At 33.6% G+C, this 17,288-nt stretch overlaps 1 protein-coding gene across 17 annotated transcripts in view; it reads left to right on the top strand.

The window, feature by feature from the left end:
- chb (CLIP-associating protein) overlaps positions 1 to 17,288 on the top strand; it is a 595,254-nt gene that overhangs the window by 427,634 nt on the left and 150,332 nt on the right. For all 17 annotated transcript variants that reach the window (XM_081736296.1, XM_081736291.1, XM_081736295.1 and 14 more), the window contains one exon: positions 9,597 to 9,631. In XM_081736296.1, coding sequence (XP_081592422.1) covers positions 9,597 to 9,631 — 35 coding nt within the window. The remainder of the gene's footprint in view (positions 1 to 9,596; positions 9,632 to 17,288) is intronic.

The following is a 17,288-nucleotide window of genomic DNA, read 5'->3' as shown; positions in this document are numbered from 1 at the left end:
GCTATAATGTTGCAGTCCTGTGTAGCAATAGCCTCCCGCTGGCGTAACCATTGGCTATAAAACCATTGTTGGGCGTCTCCCCTTGTGTGCAGCATAGAACGTTGTTTTTTTCCTGAAGAATCCGAATGCATGGAGAATTGTAATGAGTTTGCAAATTATACGGTTACGAAGTGAGAAGGAAGACTGTAAGTACATGCTTAGTGGATGTTATTGCTTGTTGTGAATTAAAACTTATTTGCATGACCTCCCCTCACAAAGAAGGCTTACATCAGCAAGAGTATATTTTTTCTTCGTTTTCATGCAGTGACCATTAAGTGGTATTTGTGTTGATAATATCATAAAATCAGTTTTCTACACAAACAGTCGTGTTTGGCATCGTAAAATAATAAAATAATATTTCTCACCAGGACTTCGGATTCAATATAATCAAATTTAGTGGACCTGATTCAGAGTCGTTCCGACGCGTGATTAGTGTCATACTAAAGAGTTCGACTAACGTGTTTCCTGCAGTAGACAGGCCTTTAGTATGACTCTAATCATACGTCAAAACGACTCTGCATAATGCCCAGTATGTGTAAAAATGCATAGTAAACACAAATTGTGCAAACTGCTACTAACTTGTCATTATTTAAGATGACATTGTATGAGATAGACTTACATGTTTAAAAACTTCGGTGCAAAATAAGACCGTTCATGCGACACAACCCATGTTGTGAGGATACTCGAGTTGGTAGTGAAACTTAACAATATACGTAACACAGATGGATAGTCATCGAAGCTTATTTGTAGTTATGATATTACTTTCATGTCTCTTCCTTTTATCGTTTTAGATTTGATATATACATCAAGTCTTAAATTTGCGACTTCAAAAAACCAGTCTGAGTTGCTTTTTGTACTCAGACGTCACTAAACACAATGGTGTAGACAGAAACTCATTAAATGGGAGCTCTCTCACACACGCGTGCGTATAATATAGCGGGTCTGACGCATCGATAGAACATAAAGGCCTATGTATCAAATTGGATTTGTAGTATTGTGGCGCCTACTTTTTACAGTTGACACCTAGGTCAGATAAAAAATTTTCGAGCACCATAATATATCAATCATTGTGTGGCATTACTTTTAACGTTCCTTACATATACTGCCTGTCAAGGACAGAAATATGATGTTGCTTTCCTTTAATTGCACGGTATTGAAACATGATGAAATTAGCTAACAGGTAGGAGGAAGTACTAACATGAAATTACTTTTGCTGCAATCCATAAATATCTCGTTCATTGGGTGTTGCTGGTCAGCGCATTTCATCTAAGCTCCATTCTTTTTGGCTTTCTAGATCAGAGATCGATCATTTTAATTCTGGTGGCTCCCCATATGCTTCGTGATATTAGATATACACCGGAAAATGTTAGTGTCCCCAACGGTAGTAAGGAATCATGCACACTAGTAACAATAATAATAATAATAATAATATAAACACTTTAAACTTCTATTTTCTTTCTTAATGTTTTGTATTTGCATCTGCAGATGAACTATGAAGTATATAGCTAATTAATTTTCTGAAATATTATATAGTGTTAAATATAGAGTTTCTGGAAAGTAAGGTTTTTGAACAGGACTCTACAGTACTTGTTTTTAGTTTTTTTTTTTTTTTTTTTTAATTGTAACATCAGGTCATAACAAAGCCCCCTGACTACACCACTGACACAACACTAATATTTACTATAAAATTAACCAGTTTCGTAAAATCAAAAGTTTTAAACTGTTGTAAATAGGCTCGTAAGACACTAAAATTGGACAGTTTAGCAGAAAATTTTGTCAGTACAACGATAATAATATATAATTCAAACCTACCATTTCATATTCATCTTTCTTACATGTTAAGATATTTCAATAAAAATGGTGGCCTATGTATAGGATAATGGTTGCAAATGGATTAAATATAAAGCTGTCAGTTCGTTTACTATCCGTACAGGTTATCAGCGTTTCCACTGAACACTGATCAATAAGTATAGTGTACATTTTACGGTAGTTTTGATTCGAAAATCGTGTAGTTATTTTGTACTCCTCCAACTTACAGGAACCTTCTCACTTCATATCATTTGAAATGATCCCCTTCAACCTTTTTGCCTTTCCTGTGGTTTGTCCCCCTCTCAGTTCGCAACGAATCAAGTACTTGTTGGGTGTTTCGGTCCATTGCTTTCCTGTTGGATGGGAAGCTGACTCAGATCCCTCTGGGAATTTCGTGATCAATCCACTACATACATACATGTTCTTAATGTTTAAAGAACATCACCTCAAAGACGTTGCTAATATCCCAAGTGAGATTCCACAGGGAGTGTGTTTTATGAAGCTTATCTAGTACATTGGGAACGGGAGGAACCAAGATTATATTCATAAATTAGTAACACACCATGTTTTGACGGCTGGATGATTTGAACTTAAAATAAATAAATAAATAAATAACTATAGGTACTTTGAATAAACATTGTGTCTCAATAAAGGAGATATTTTTCTTGCCATGTGAATGTTGTGAAGAAACACACAAAGGGCAGTTTATTCCTATTATATATGATCCGTAAAATTTATTTTAGTAATCTTTCATACGCTCGCTTATCTGATAATTTATCTGTATTAACAGCATTGATTCACAAGATACAAGAGTACTTCCGAATGCTGAATGTGCTCGTGCAACGTCTGTTGTCCATGAAAGCGTTCCATTTGTAAGCGGAATCTCCATAAATCTTTTTAAATTTCCTTTTAAAAAATGGTGGCTCTTGAGTAAGGTCACGAAGCTTTCTTCCGTAAGTGTGTAGAGACAAAATTTTAACGAATATCACTTCACTCAGAAGTGGCCACTGCTAAAGAACTAATCCATCGTACGTGAACTAAATCAGCCAATATAGAAGTAAATGCAATGAAATATTGAGGCGTTTTAAAGCTTTATTATTATTATTATTATTATTATTATTATTTACAAATGATGCACCCAAATTTTCCGAATGTTGCACTGTATATTGTTAATCAAGTTCTTAAGAATTAGATGAAAATCATTTTTACAATATGACTTATGTAGGATATGATTCAAGTGCGACTTTCTTTTTATTCCATGAATTGAATGTGATCAAGAATCTCATTAATTATCTATATTCTTGAATATTCAGAACATTCCCAATGATATTAGCAGCTAATTAATCTGGATAAATTAAGAATTTTCGTATGTGAAAGAATTGTAACGTGCAATAAATAACAAATTCTTATTCCGTTTTTTCCTTTTGCTTGATGAGAAATCCACTCTCTCCATGCCTTAACTTACTCTTAATGAATACATTTCCATCAAGAATTGTGAGACATGATGGTAATCAGATGACTGGCAGATCTCTTTTCTCTTTGGATCGGGAAAGGTTAGACAGGTAGAAAAGGATGACAGAACACTTACATGAAAAATAAATTCAATGGTTTCTCGCAATGTCCTTGGGGAAATAGGCCGTTATGGTTTCCTTCTCACATTATAGGGTATTTGACATTGCTTAACATCCAAGTAATTAAACGAGATAGTGACATGTGAAGAGTAAATCTGGTGCGAAATACAGAAGACATTCCGTGTCATGTTCTTTGATCTTCCGTTAAATTCAAGTTGCAAAATTCACACAGAACTACATGAACTTTCAGAAGTACATTCATGTCCAAAGTGATTATCGCATATCTATAAGTGTCTTCTTGTAACAATATAATATGTTAATGATTTTGCAGGGTACTTTTAATACTGATACTACGTGTATAATCGGGAAGTGGATATTTGTGGTAAATTTAATAGCAAAAGAATTATAAATACAAAAATTAAAATGAGTAAAACAAAATGTTGCTAAATGGACAAGAAAGTTTTATCTTCGTTCTATTGTTCTTATTTACTGCTCGTTTGACATGAAATTTGCCATGCACATGTCTTTGGCGATTATACACATACGAACATTATAAGAAATACCGGGCGAATTCGTTAGCAAATTATATTCCTACAAAAACATATTTATAGACATGCGACAATAATTTAGGACATGAGTGTACATAAATTATTTATCATACCACTTAGTTCATTCGTTGTGTTGAAAATTCTTCAATGAATAAAGTACTAGAAGGAATTACGAAGTAATGTCATTTATATAAAATATGCTCCATGGATGTATGTATCTAAAATACTATTTACCTAACATGTTTGTAATTTTGATTGCTAGGTTGTAGTTTTTGCGTCCCTTTCTAAAGAAATCACACCTGACGTGTAGTACGTTTCCGAGCGTATCTTGCATGACTTCAGTTTTCGTATACTTCAGAATGTAATGAGTTTCCGTGAGCCAAATTGGCTCTTCGGACTTTCTAATTCTTGTTTATGTCAAGTGTTTGAGTGTTTAAATGTGTTGACCATTACATAATTTATGTGAACACTTACAGGAACTTGCGCAAACAATTTAAGTGTATTTTTATTTTGTACATAAAGTGTGGGAGATTTTGTTAATCTGAATTTCTTTCGTAAACACAAGTATACCAGCTTATGAAAGTGAATATCTTTGTAATGAAAGTAGTTACGTACTTCGTATTTTGCGTTATTACTTCTGGAGACTAGTGTAAATCATACAGCTGAAACTTCCTTCATACATGTATTCATTAAAATGCTGACAAAAGAAATTGGAACTTGATTTCTTCAATTGATCAAATCCTATATTGCGTAATAAATGCGAGACCTCCTAGGTCATGAACTGTCAGCTGTAGCCAGCTTAAGCTATAAATTCATAGTATCTAGTGCTAGATTTGGATTTATAGGCGTATACGAGATTGTTTCAATTATGTGTCAGATTCTAGCCCATTTTCAGTAGAACTATCGATGCAACCAATAAAACATCGGTAGGGTGGTCAATTTCCTTTATGTTTGAAAGTACATGAAAAGACGGAAATTAGGGAAACAGTCACTAGATTTGCCACTCGTTAACAATAAATCCGATTTCATTATATATATAATATGGGTAATCCTTTCATCTAAACATGAGTGACCTAAAACATATATGCAAGTGTTGAAAGATGTCCTGACTTATTGCTAATAATTTCATTTTATTTTTTGTTTCGTCTCTGCGACTCTACGTAAGAAGTGGTATTGAAAAGTTTCGAGACTACTTCTGTTTACAAGAAAGTACTTTATTTATCTACTTTACACATTATCACCTTCAAAATAGTCACCTTATTCAGCAATACAGCGCCCTCAGCTTTTCTGCCACTACTGGAATGTGTTTTAGAAATCTTTTCGAAGCGTGTCAAGGCATTTCCTGCGATTCGCTCTGGATTTCCGCTGTGGTGTCCAAATGGCAATATTTGAGCTGGATTTTCAGCTTCGGGAAGATGGCGAAGTCCAGAGGGACCAAATCTGGTGAGCAGGGTAGGGTAAGTACGCAATTGCGATCATCTTATTTCTGGCAAGAAATATACGTGTGAAGAGCACGGTGATTGGGTGTATTGTTGTAACGAAGTAACTAGCTTTTCTCACGCCGCAGATCCTGTCGCTTTCGACGAATGTCCTCCCTCAGACGCTTTAAAATCTGCCAGTAGAACTCACCATTGACATTCTTGCCACTGGGGACGAATTCGTTATTTATAATGGCAGAAAAGACGATGAACGTGCACTTGGTCGAGCTGCCTTTTCCGGTCGTGAATATGATGGGCTCTTCCACTGTGAAGACGGTTGCTTTGTCTCAAGGTCATACTCGTACACCCAAGTTTCCTCACCGTTAATGATCCTCGACATGAAGGACGGGTCATCCACGGCACGCTGACGAAGTTCTTGGCAGACTTCGACGCGGTGTTCCTTGTGCTCTTGGGTCAGCAGCCTGAGGACGAACTTGGCATCTTAGTCCCTATGAAGAAACAGTCCAGTCCAGACTTTCTACGAAGCATGGAAGCAACGCTTCCATCGCTGTTCGCTGTTTAACTGCCAAAGGGGAGTGTTTTGAATGAGATAGACTTGATTTTTAAAATAAATAATATTCATCGTTAAAAGAGAATGTTACATTACTTTCCTAACTTGCCCCTGTATATGTTGATGATGTAACTTGTATGTGTTTTAGTGTGTTCTCGTGCACATAGCGTGGGAATCGTTTTTATGGTGAGTTTGGAGAATCAGGTGTGAAGACAAATTAGCGAGGAAATAGAATATAATAAACATTCTTCTATGCCTGCGTATTTTCGTGAACATGTAGTTTTGCAAGGTCAACATGGTATTTATGTTCTCGAAATGAAGAAGAAAATATATGTGCAAACTTAAGCTTTAATTACGTACAAAAAAAAAAAAAAAGAAGAAGAAGAAGAACTAATCCTGTTCACAGTCGTGCTTAACACTTAATACAGAGTTTAGTGTGGATTACCGAAAGAATATTGCCATGGGAATCTGTGAATTCTCAATACATGAGATGATAATAATCTGTAATACTTGATCCCCGGTCTCTTCTGTAGTATCATCAATGTATTGAATAACTAGAAATTACAGACGTTGTAAACAATTATTATCAGTTTTTGCGGTAATCAGTATCTGAAGACAATCGCCCAAATTAATGTATAATTTTGATTTATTTACAGAAAAAAAAAACTAGAAGACCTCAACATGAAATATTTCCATCCTCATTATAAACATCTTACTTTTTTTTCTCACATTTGAAAGAAAATACGAGCAAGTATTTTTTTAATATTAAATAATAATTTAATTGTTACATATTGTGAAACAAACTCTGATTATTGGGCCTACATATTTGTAAAGACAGTGCAAGCTTTTAAACCGTTGAAATAACGAGAAGAAAAGATAATACATTTAGAAGGTGGTAGTTGTTAATATTGTATCGAAGGTTCGAGTTTAATATATATCTCATCAGTATCCAAGTTAGAATGTTGAATCTAATACATACTTTTGACAATTTGAACTACTCAAAAATTTTTCATATGTAGGTTCTCACAATGTATCGATTTCTTCTACGAATTACATCTACAAATTTTATTACTACAATGACATTTTAAAAATTGAACATTTTGACTATCAAAGTGGCAGAAGAGAAGTTCTCAAAACTGAACGTATGAGTGGACAATATTTTCATGAACCTCTCGATATTAATTTGCTTAAATATTCGAAAGTAGCTGCATCTTTGCCCAACGTGATCTCGGATTTGAGTTCGATCAGAGGAGTGATTTCTCAGTATGGTCCGAACATTTGAGGCAACTGGGGAGCTACGTATCCTGAACTTCATTTTAGAAACAGATCATGACATTGGACATCAATGCGGTGCCAGTTGAAGTGTACCACCTGGCTATCATAATCTCCCTGAGCTTCAGCACCAAGAAGTTTAATCTTCACTCGTAGTAGTTTGTTTGGTAGGTAGATCAATTCAATTAGGAAGTTGAGCAAACAGTAGTACTTGGAAAGTTACGAAAACTGTTTTACCTGTATCTACGATAAGAGAGACTTTAAATAAATTGCTTGCACTGTTGCGTGAACATTTTCCTTGAATGATTTTTAAAGTTACTATTTTTTTATTGTTTATTTTATTTTATTTTTTTAATGAGAAATAATCGTTTGGTAGCGAAAGATTTTGTAATTGTGGCCTTGACGATTATTCGTTCATCCAACACTTTCTATTAATTTGTTTCCTTTAGTGTTGAAGAAGTGACCATTGTTAAGTGGTTCAAAGTCATCATCTCACTTTATTAATAATAAATAGAACTTAATGAACATTTCTGAGTGAGGTTTCTGTAATTTGTGATTGTGTGTGTGTGTGAAAAATCACAAGAAATGAAAGAAAAAAATATTAGATTAAACTTAGGCAATAGGCAAATGATATTTGCCGTAGCTCACAATAATATGATGGTGTAAATGTAATGGTCCAAATGCTGTGTAAATCTGTTTCATTAGCAGCCGTGTCTGATGGTATTGTTTTTATCATTATCATTATTCTGAGCTTATAGTTCGAGTAGATCGATTCGGCGTGGAAAATCGCTTGCGTTCATCACGAAACGTTCATTTGTGCTCGGACACTGTTATTGTTCCTGGGTGTAGCTAGAGAATATAACCTGGAACCACATGCGCAAAAGACGCGCATTTTGTTTATTTACATTATTGCATATGATTAAGAAATCAACCTTTTTTACTATCGATTGATTTCTGTTCTTTCCAGAAATATCTAGTGTTCTCGCTATTTTTTTTAAACAAACGTTATCTCCGAAAATAGTTAAATTTTCGGTGTAATATCCTCTTAAAGCAATATGCAGTCTTGTATGTACTTTGGTAACATGCACATACGTTTTCGAATATAAATAGCTTTTAGCAAATACATATTACATAAGATTATATAAAATATTACCAGTACTAAAAGCTCTTAAGTCGTAAAGTTGTGGGAAACCACGGAACATCTGTAAGTGCTCTGACAATTTCTTCACTAGTGCATATTGCAGTATGCATTATGCATACTATAGATATTATATTTTATGTTTACGTCGTCAAGTCTTAGGTTTACATCGTCGCAATGTCTTTGTAAGACAAAAGTACAATATTAATTCCTAAAATCGACACGAAATAGAGAAGAGTTTGTGTGTGTGTGTGTTTATGTCCATTGAACTCTTCGATTGTCAAGAATATAGAGAGGGTAGGCGTTTTAATTCGTGCAACGCCAGATGCCATAATGTCGCGCCATGTCGTCTGCATGTTCTTCCACAAATAAGAGAATGCTAAATATGCATGCGAGTACGTGAATCAGGTTCCTCGTTATCAAAAGTTCAATTTTTATCAAAAACATGTAGTTGAATAAAGTTACTTTTAAAAGGTTAATAGTAATCGAATTGAAATGCTATGAAAGCAGCTTGAAACCACAATAGTTATACGTTAAGAATTACGAAATATTATCAGGTAGAACCAGGATTCGGGGAGAGTTTTGTTTGTATTCTAACGTCTTTTTGAAACTAAGATTATATAAGACATGAATGTACAGTTTTAACGTAATCTAATAGGGATTCGCAACAAAGGTGAAAATGCCATCCAGTTGGTAATGAGGGAGTTCAGGAAAACTATATTTGTAACTTTCACATACAATGCTTGTGTGTGTATATATAATATATATGTTGGAGGATGAACAATAAAGACATATTAACAGAAAATATTTAGCATTGAAGTGTTATGTTTAATATATAGATATTTGAAAGCAATTTGAAACACTTAGGTCTTCACTATTACTTTTTTACAGTTGATTTAATATATAATTCACGGCAGATAAGAAATTGTTTCATAAGGTGAAAGAGAGTTGTTTATGTTGTAATCAGAAGTAAATAAAGCCTAATAGAAGTTGCTAGGACCTGTGACCTCGTGCAGATAAGCGTAGAACGTTGATCTTGCAAATTCCTTAACTAACAACATGATAGTTTTGTACAAGATTAAATAAAGAAAAATAATTTTTGAGCGGATATTATTATTATTATTATTATTATTATTATTGTGATATTACCGGTATATATGTGACGGGAGAATGAGAATAGAGTCTTGATATTAAAAAGTGATTTTCATGTTTCGTTCTTTTTACTTTCAGGTGCACGTGGAGACGATGAGACTGATCGCGTTGCGGTAAGTGCAGACATTCTTTACTATTTAAATTTGAAATTGTGATATTTTTTAATGATTCCTTAACAGTATTTATTATTATTATTATTATTATTATTATTATTATTATTATTATTATTATTATTATTACAATTTGTATGTGTGTAACTGAAGCACGTGTGTCACTGTTAGAAAAATTCAAATAGCAATAGACGTAATCTGCTAGTTATCAGGGTATTTTGTACATGTACAGTCCTTAAAAATAAATAAATAATATTTTTCTAGCAGTATAAATAACATATTTTTAGTAACATTTTATCATTATTTTCTCGAAAACAATATATAGGAATTGAACCTCAGGCATGTCATTTCTCTCACCTCGATGTCATCTGTCGACTGATATGTATCAGCTTTGGACAGTATTTTAATTAAAGTTCAAGTGCTAGTGATAATTTTGAGCTGTATTCCCTTAAGCTGTCATCTTGCCAGTTTCAAAATGAAGAGCTGACGAGGGTATATTTTAGTAGCAGTTTCCCTTGAATAGGTTGTGTTTTTGTACAGTGTGAATTTTTAGGCTCACAAACAAATTCATTTTTCACCATTTTCTTAAATTACGCATTAGGTTTCAGCTTAGAGATCTATTGATTGATATGTCTGATCTTTGGATTTTTTTTTTTTTTTTTTTAAATACTAGTAATATGTAGCATTATTATTTCTTCAAATTTGATGATTCAATCTTCGAAGTAATTTCAGTACACATACAAAACTTATAGGTTATTTGTGTGTCACTATGTTCGTTATATGAACAGAAAGTAAATCATTTCTGGTTCTCATTCGGTTCTTTAAATGAACATATAAATATTGTTATATTTATAATCCTTGAACAGCATAAGGACTGTACAGTTGAACGAAATGACATAAATGAATGAGTGTTAGTTCTCGAACAGGTTTCGTACCTTCAGTTTAAAATTGTTGGCTGAATTCATCTCTAAAGAATGCTTTGTGCAAATGTTTGAAAACCTAAAAGTAATGGAATGAAATTGGTGTTAAGATAAAAAGGTTGGTACAGAAATAACGATCGTGAGTATAATATTTAAAGTTGTCAACTAAATATACATCTTCCTTTTAATAAGCAGGTTTCTTTTCAGTCTAGTATGACTTTGACTTTTTATCCTTGATTCTTCTAAGTGATTTGCGTGATGATGGCATGACAGTCAAGTCAGTACTGTCTCTGAGTTTTTTCTATTCTCTTTACAATATTATCTTTTGTTTGTATTCACAAAGCTATATAGTTGTGCTGCATCACTCAATGTAATGTACCTACGAAAGTCCGCAACAACCTCCGGATAAGTTTATTCAGCGGAGATGGCACAGTCTGTAGGATATGACATGAAGGGCGGAGGGGAAAGATGGGTAGAATCTTTTGTTTGGTTTTCATACTTTGTAAGCTGTATGTTACATTGTACGTGTTGATTGCTGCTAGGACTTAATAAACGAACAGTGCGGAAGAAGAGGTGGGGGGGAATCATTAACTGTGGAAGAGATGTGAGTGATGAATAAACAATATATCAGTAATAGTCTTTTGTACTATTGCAGTATTGTGAAGAGAGCAAGTCATTCAGGATTAGAAACCCAGATCAGCATACGGTTGTTTAAGCGATAAAATTCAATGCTTGATTAGGCCAACATTGTATTTGGTTTGATAACGTGCCAGCCTTTGCAATATGTTCTTATGGTTATTTGAGTGTTCAACGATGCTTTACAATTCAATGTTCTCAAAACAAAATAAATGGAAATAAATAAATTCTAACCTTACCTAGTACATAATATTCAGCCATTAGCTGAACAGTATTTTTAAATACCCTTGTTATGTAAACAGAGTGTTATCTTTAAAATATTATACAAGTTGATCATATTTTCGGATTTCTTGGAGGAACAACCATTGACAAATATTTTATTTGTATTTAAAGTACATACTGGCATGAACGGTTTTTGTTTCCACATTTTATGATCTCTACTTGGTAGACATGTCTGGTCTTGTTAAGAAAGAAAAGGGGAAAAAAAAAACTGGCCACCACTTGTCTTTGAAAATATCTTTAATCATATATAGAATCAAACAAATGTTAATCTTCGTTGGCCGTTTGAGATTTTGAATTTAAGCCAGAATATTAAATATTACGGGTGCGAGAATGTTGTCTTTAAGGTAAGATTGCTTCAATTATTATTGTATAGTGAAAGTAGGCTGGCATTAACACTTGTTAACTGCGTGAACAACTAGATAATTTGAAGTAATAGGCTATAACGTCTTAATGTGTTAGTGAATCACCATTGCTTTGTACTTATATACTATTTGGATGATAAATTTACACTCCGGAAATTTTGAATAATTATTGCATTATGCCTGTTTCTAACGGAACGAAAATTTTGTCAGTTAGTTTTATTACTGTTAGCATTAGGTCGATCGGTATTTTGATGTAGATTTATTGTGAACATTGTTCACCATCTTCCTAATGCCATCTGGGAAATAAAGAGCATCACTTTGCTCTGCAATAAACTAAAAGGGTATGTCTTCTTCGGGTAATATTCAATATATATATATATAAATACAATATTGTTTTTTTTCTGTGAAGTAATTTGTCGAAGAGAAGCCATCTTATCAAGTATTATTAGTCACTTTCTGAGTTGTAGGATAAAAGCATAAAGATAAATGAGACTAAACAAAATTGTGTTTTATTTGTGAAAGTAGATATTTTAACGTATTTGGCTTCTTCATTAACAACACATCGAAAACCTGTTTAGACGGGAAGTAGAAAAAGAAAAACTAATTTAGAAGATGTGCATTAAAAAGACTAATGAGAATATATTTCAGCCCTTAAGGGTAGTTGATAAGAAACCATTAGATGAGTTGGACCATCTCCCTAAACTGAGAAGAGGGAGTCGTGTGAATGATGTTGCTTTAAGAGAAATTACAAGGGGAACACAGCCTCTTCTGGCTGTTATTTATAATGGAAGCACATTTGATGCACTAGTCGTGGGGTATCCAGAAAGTCACGGAAAAGTGTCGTGCGAAAATAGTGTTGTACAGTATTGTTTCGCATTGCCTAATTGCCTAACTTGTCTCTGGTATTAACTGTCGTTGCGCAGTTAACTGAGCTTCCTATTGCTAATTAGAAATCACATATTCGGAAGGATTCTTTTGGCCGTTTGAAGCCTACTGGACTTACTTCCTAATCAATAAAAGTAGCTATTTATTTATATAATTTACTTGCAGAAGGCAAGTGTTTAATTATCTGTTACTACTAAATCTTTTCTTGCATTCTGTGATCTAAATAATTCTGCATGACTCATTTGGAGATAATTTCGTTGAGCAATGATGTGTAATTAAATTCAGTTGCAACAGAGGATTTTTGCGAAACTATTACAATATTATATTTTATAACGTAAAGAATCTAGTTGACAGCACACATTGTGTAAGATGTGAAGTCATACGATGTGTTGTCCCAATATAATTTTTATATTGAGAACTACAGAGTAATTTTCTTTCGAATCGTAATAGATACATGTTACTTCATTTTTTTTCGATGGTAAGTGTAATGTAATATATTCAAAAGAAAACATTTCTTCTTTTAGATACAAAAGTCCTTATTGGTGACGATCTTGATGCTGTTATCTTTTGTAATTATATGTAGAACTAAACTGCTCTTTTTATCTGTTTCTCTTCCTTTTTCCTTGTTTGGATAAAGGAAGGAAAAACGCTGATAAGGTTGATGAATAAGACTATATATAGCAATAGAGATTTTGACCCAGAATTATAAATTAGTTGCACATGAAAGGTAATCAATATCTGTATCAGATGGGAAGCAACATGTGTAATCAGGTCTTCTTGTATGATTATGGAGCTTGCAAAATGACACTATTCTTCAGCCAGACATAACGAGCGTTTATTCATACAGAGCTAGTGCTGCATTTCTATGCTGAAGAATATAGTATCATAGACAATATTAATTAAGGCTCACAATATAGAATTAATTAATAAATTGAAAGTAATGTAACTACATTGAAAGCAAATCATCAGTTTTATTTAGTTTCGATCTGGTGTCAAAACAAACAACGTATCTCCAAAAGTAATAAAAATACATATAGAAAAGTTAAGTATCAATTGCAATATTGTTACGTGTATTTAACTAAAGTAACACCAATATGACTAGTAACTTAAAATATTCCTTTTGTTTCCTAACCATAGTAATGAGTGACTACACACTTTGTCATTCTTTGTATACAAACATTGTTCCAGTACTTGACAATTATGGCAAAAATTGATTATGTATTAGTAGTATTTAGTCTCATGAATTATTTGCTCTAAAATCTAACATTGAAAAATAATTACATACAAACAATGAAAAATAAAGCATAGGTAAGAGCAAGTAAAGCTGCAATTAAGTACACTTTTCGCTTTCTCAGAGATAAGTGACGTCCTTGATCACTGTATAAAAATACCAAACAGCACGCTGTCAGTTGTCTTTCCATTGGTGCTTTTCCAGTCGCCTTTTTTTGTTCAAGCCCCTCAGGCCTTTTATTAAAGGAACTTCTGTTTTGCAAATAGATAAAGTGCAGTAACAAAAGTATAGCCATGTTCCTTTGTTATGTGCCTACAGGATGTCTGTCACGCTCTCAATTAAAATAATTAAATAACTATTTGCCCCAATTATCAGTTATCCTTATTTAGTAAAGACTAATTAGTTATAATTACTATGCTAGATATTAAATAATTGCATTCACACAGCATAGTTACAAATATACAGTTGGTTTTTAAGCCTTTGGAGTTTAGGGATACTAGTTAGAATTTTGTATAATTGTGGTGACTAAACAAATAAAACAGAAATATTGAATAAAATCTTTCTACAAAGTAATGTAAACAATATTCTGAATTGATTAGTCATGGAATGTGAATCGGAATCTCCGAATTGCGAAGCAAGAACACCATCCATGAGCTGATTTATATTATTTCTTTTCGCGAAAATAAAGTCGCAAGAGGTATCCTAGTGAGGAACGTTGGGCACATTCATGGCATGCATATTTTTCTTGCCGGTAGAGGGCGTAGTAGCGCGTAAACGTATTCCTGTACTTCAGAGTGATCAATAGATAATAAAATTAACTATGTTAGTGCAAATGTTAGTTGTTTTAAATGTCCGATTTTAATAATAGTAAAACTATGCACATTGGATGGTTAGAAGTCTGATTTCATTCTCTACAACGTGAGCAGTCCGTTATATGCTGCAAATTATCGTAGTGTACTAAGAGCATTATCTCATATACTCATATAGTTTAAATTGTCACAAGAGAACCGTGGAGCTCGCAGTTTACACTAACACAGCCATATCGAAAGTATATCTACTTGACAGACTCTCGACTGGGAAGCAGACGTTCCTAGTGGGTCGATGGAAACTTGACATATCTCACGTGACATTCGAAGACGTGCCACTTCAGTCTCAGTAGTGGAATAAACTTAGTTTTAAAGATTTTATTTACAATATCTACAAATTTGTTAAAAAGATAACTAAATTGTACTTAAACAGTATTTCTTATTAACAGGTTAGGATTCAATAAGCACAGCATTTCGTCCCGGTGTAGTAGTGTTTCGTCCCAGTAGCGTTTCGAGTTATTTTTATTCATTAGTGAAGAGACTAGTAAGTAGAGTTTCGTCCCAGCGACACACAGGTGATGTCTTACACGAAAGTGATGGAAGATGTATATATATATATATATATATATATATATATATATAAAATTATTAACAATATCTGCACTGGATTTTATGTTCTGTATCTTCAAACATTGCGATGTTTCGAAAATTAGCTGTTCAACCTTAAAGGACACACTTGAAAAGTCTTAAATTTTCACAAAACAATCTTTAGTTGTCTAGTAATCAGAGGCGGATATAGAAGATTAAAACTGAGGGGGGCAGCCAGAATTCAGACCGTGATGAAGATATCATGAGTTAATATAAACTTTTTTAAAAATGTAAATAATAGCTTAAATTATTTTTGTCACTAAAAAAACTGGGGGGTTGGCTAGGTCCCCCTGCCCCGGACTAGATCCGCCAGTGCTAGTAATAATAAGGTGCAAAACATCGGCCTGACAAATATGTGTATAGCATATAATGAATTACGGGACTCTATCAAGATGTGTGCTGCCTTAGCCTTTTTGAAGCCAGCAGAAGTGGAAGAAGGATGGCTACATATCCACAGTATCGCAGAAGAGGGTACGGAATGCTGTCTGGTACTAACAATGGACTTTATCGCACTGTAAACATAATTAATGGGTATATATATATATATATATATATATATATATATATATATATATATATATATAGTGTGTGTGTGTTTATGTGTAAGTACTGGACGAAACGCTACTCGATCTGGTGGCGGGCCGAAACCTATAAGCTTCGTGTTCAAACGGTACTGACAAGTGAGACGAAATGCTGCTTGGGACGAAACGATACGACGCGTGGTGGGATTGGGGCAAAACGTTACTTGGGACGAAAAGACACGACACGACATAGATATTGTTTTAAATATTATTTCTTCTCAATTTTTGTATAAATTAGTTGTTTAACATCTACTTTTAAATCAACTTTAAAGAAAAAAAGTTACAGTATATTTCATGGGAAGAAAATAACCACAATATGTGTTGAAACCAAAGCGATGTCTTCCTTTGATACATGTATTGTTCTCGTATACTCTTGACTTTTAAACTATTATATAAAACAATGTTATTTTATTTCTCTCCATTTCCGTGTTCGTTTTAAATACCTTCTAGTGTAAGTAGCTATATACAGAGTATTTTTTGTCTTCGTTGTTTTATGTAGGAGTATGTTAATGGTGGAGTGTGTAAGGATGGAATGTAGAGAACAATACTTTGTCATTGTTTCAGAAGTGTAAATAAGAGTCGGTGTGATCCATACTATAGGTACAGACTCTTCTTCGCTTGCAGATATTTACTTAAGGATTAAGCTTGTTTCTTGCTTGATGAAGAGAATAGAAGAGGCACGCAGCAATCTGTGAACTTTCCAAGCTCTACGTTTGCACTGACGTCAGTTTTTTCTCCTTACAAGATGGTTTTTGACCTTGTGCTACCTTGTTCAAAAGCTTTGCACACATTTACACATGATACACTCTCGGCAAGTTAATATGCATTATACAACAGCTTTCAAAAGGATAGTCACGAATAAGTCTCGCCCTTCCTACTCATTAATACTTCCGTGCAATACCGTTCTTGTTAATACTATCAATAGTTCCTTTTGTTAAGTACACAGCCCTGTTGACACACTGCCCATCTCTGTATACGTGATTCTTGTATTTTGTTCCTTTGTATTTTTAAAAGTGATGTTATTCTACGCAGTATCTTTTCCTACATGCAATCATTTTGTTAACGAAAAACATTACTTTTTTTTTTTTTTAATTACGTGTATTAGCAAATTCGGTCCCATTCCTGCTTACAAACTTCCCAGAGAACAGCGAGGTGCGCCAAAACCGATGTTGGAGACATCTTTTCCATAGGGCAGAGCTGCAAAAATCCATTTAACTGGCATTAGGAATTTTCACAGGAATATCATGAACAGGAATGACACGAATTTTTAATCGGCGTCCGAGTTCCTGATAAAAACTTAATTTCCTGG

The sequence above is a fragment of the Thermobia domestica genome, chromosome 13 (genome assembly GCF_964235325.1).
Source record: "Thermobia domestica chromosome 13, izTheDome1.hap1.1, whole genome shotgun sequence".
Classification (NCBI taxonomy): Eukaryota; Metazoa; Arthropoda; class Insecta; order Zygentoma; family Lepismatidae; genus Thermobia; species Thermobia domestica.
This window is presented reverse-complemented; position numbering and strand designations above follow the sequence as displayed.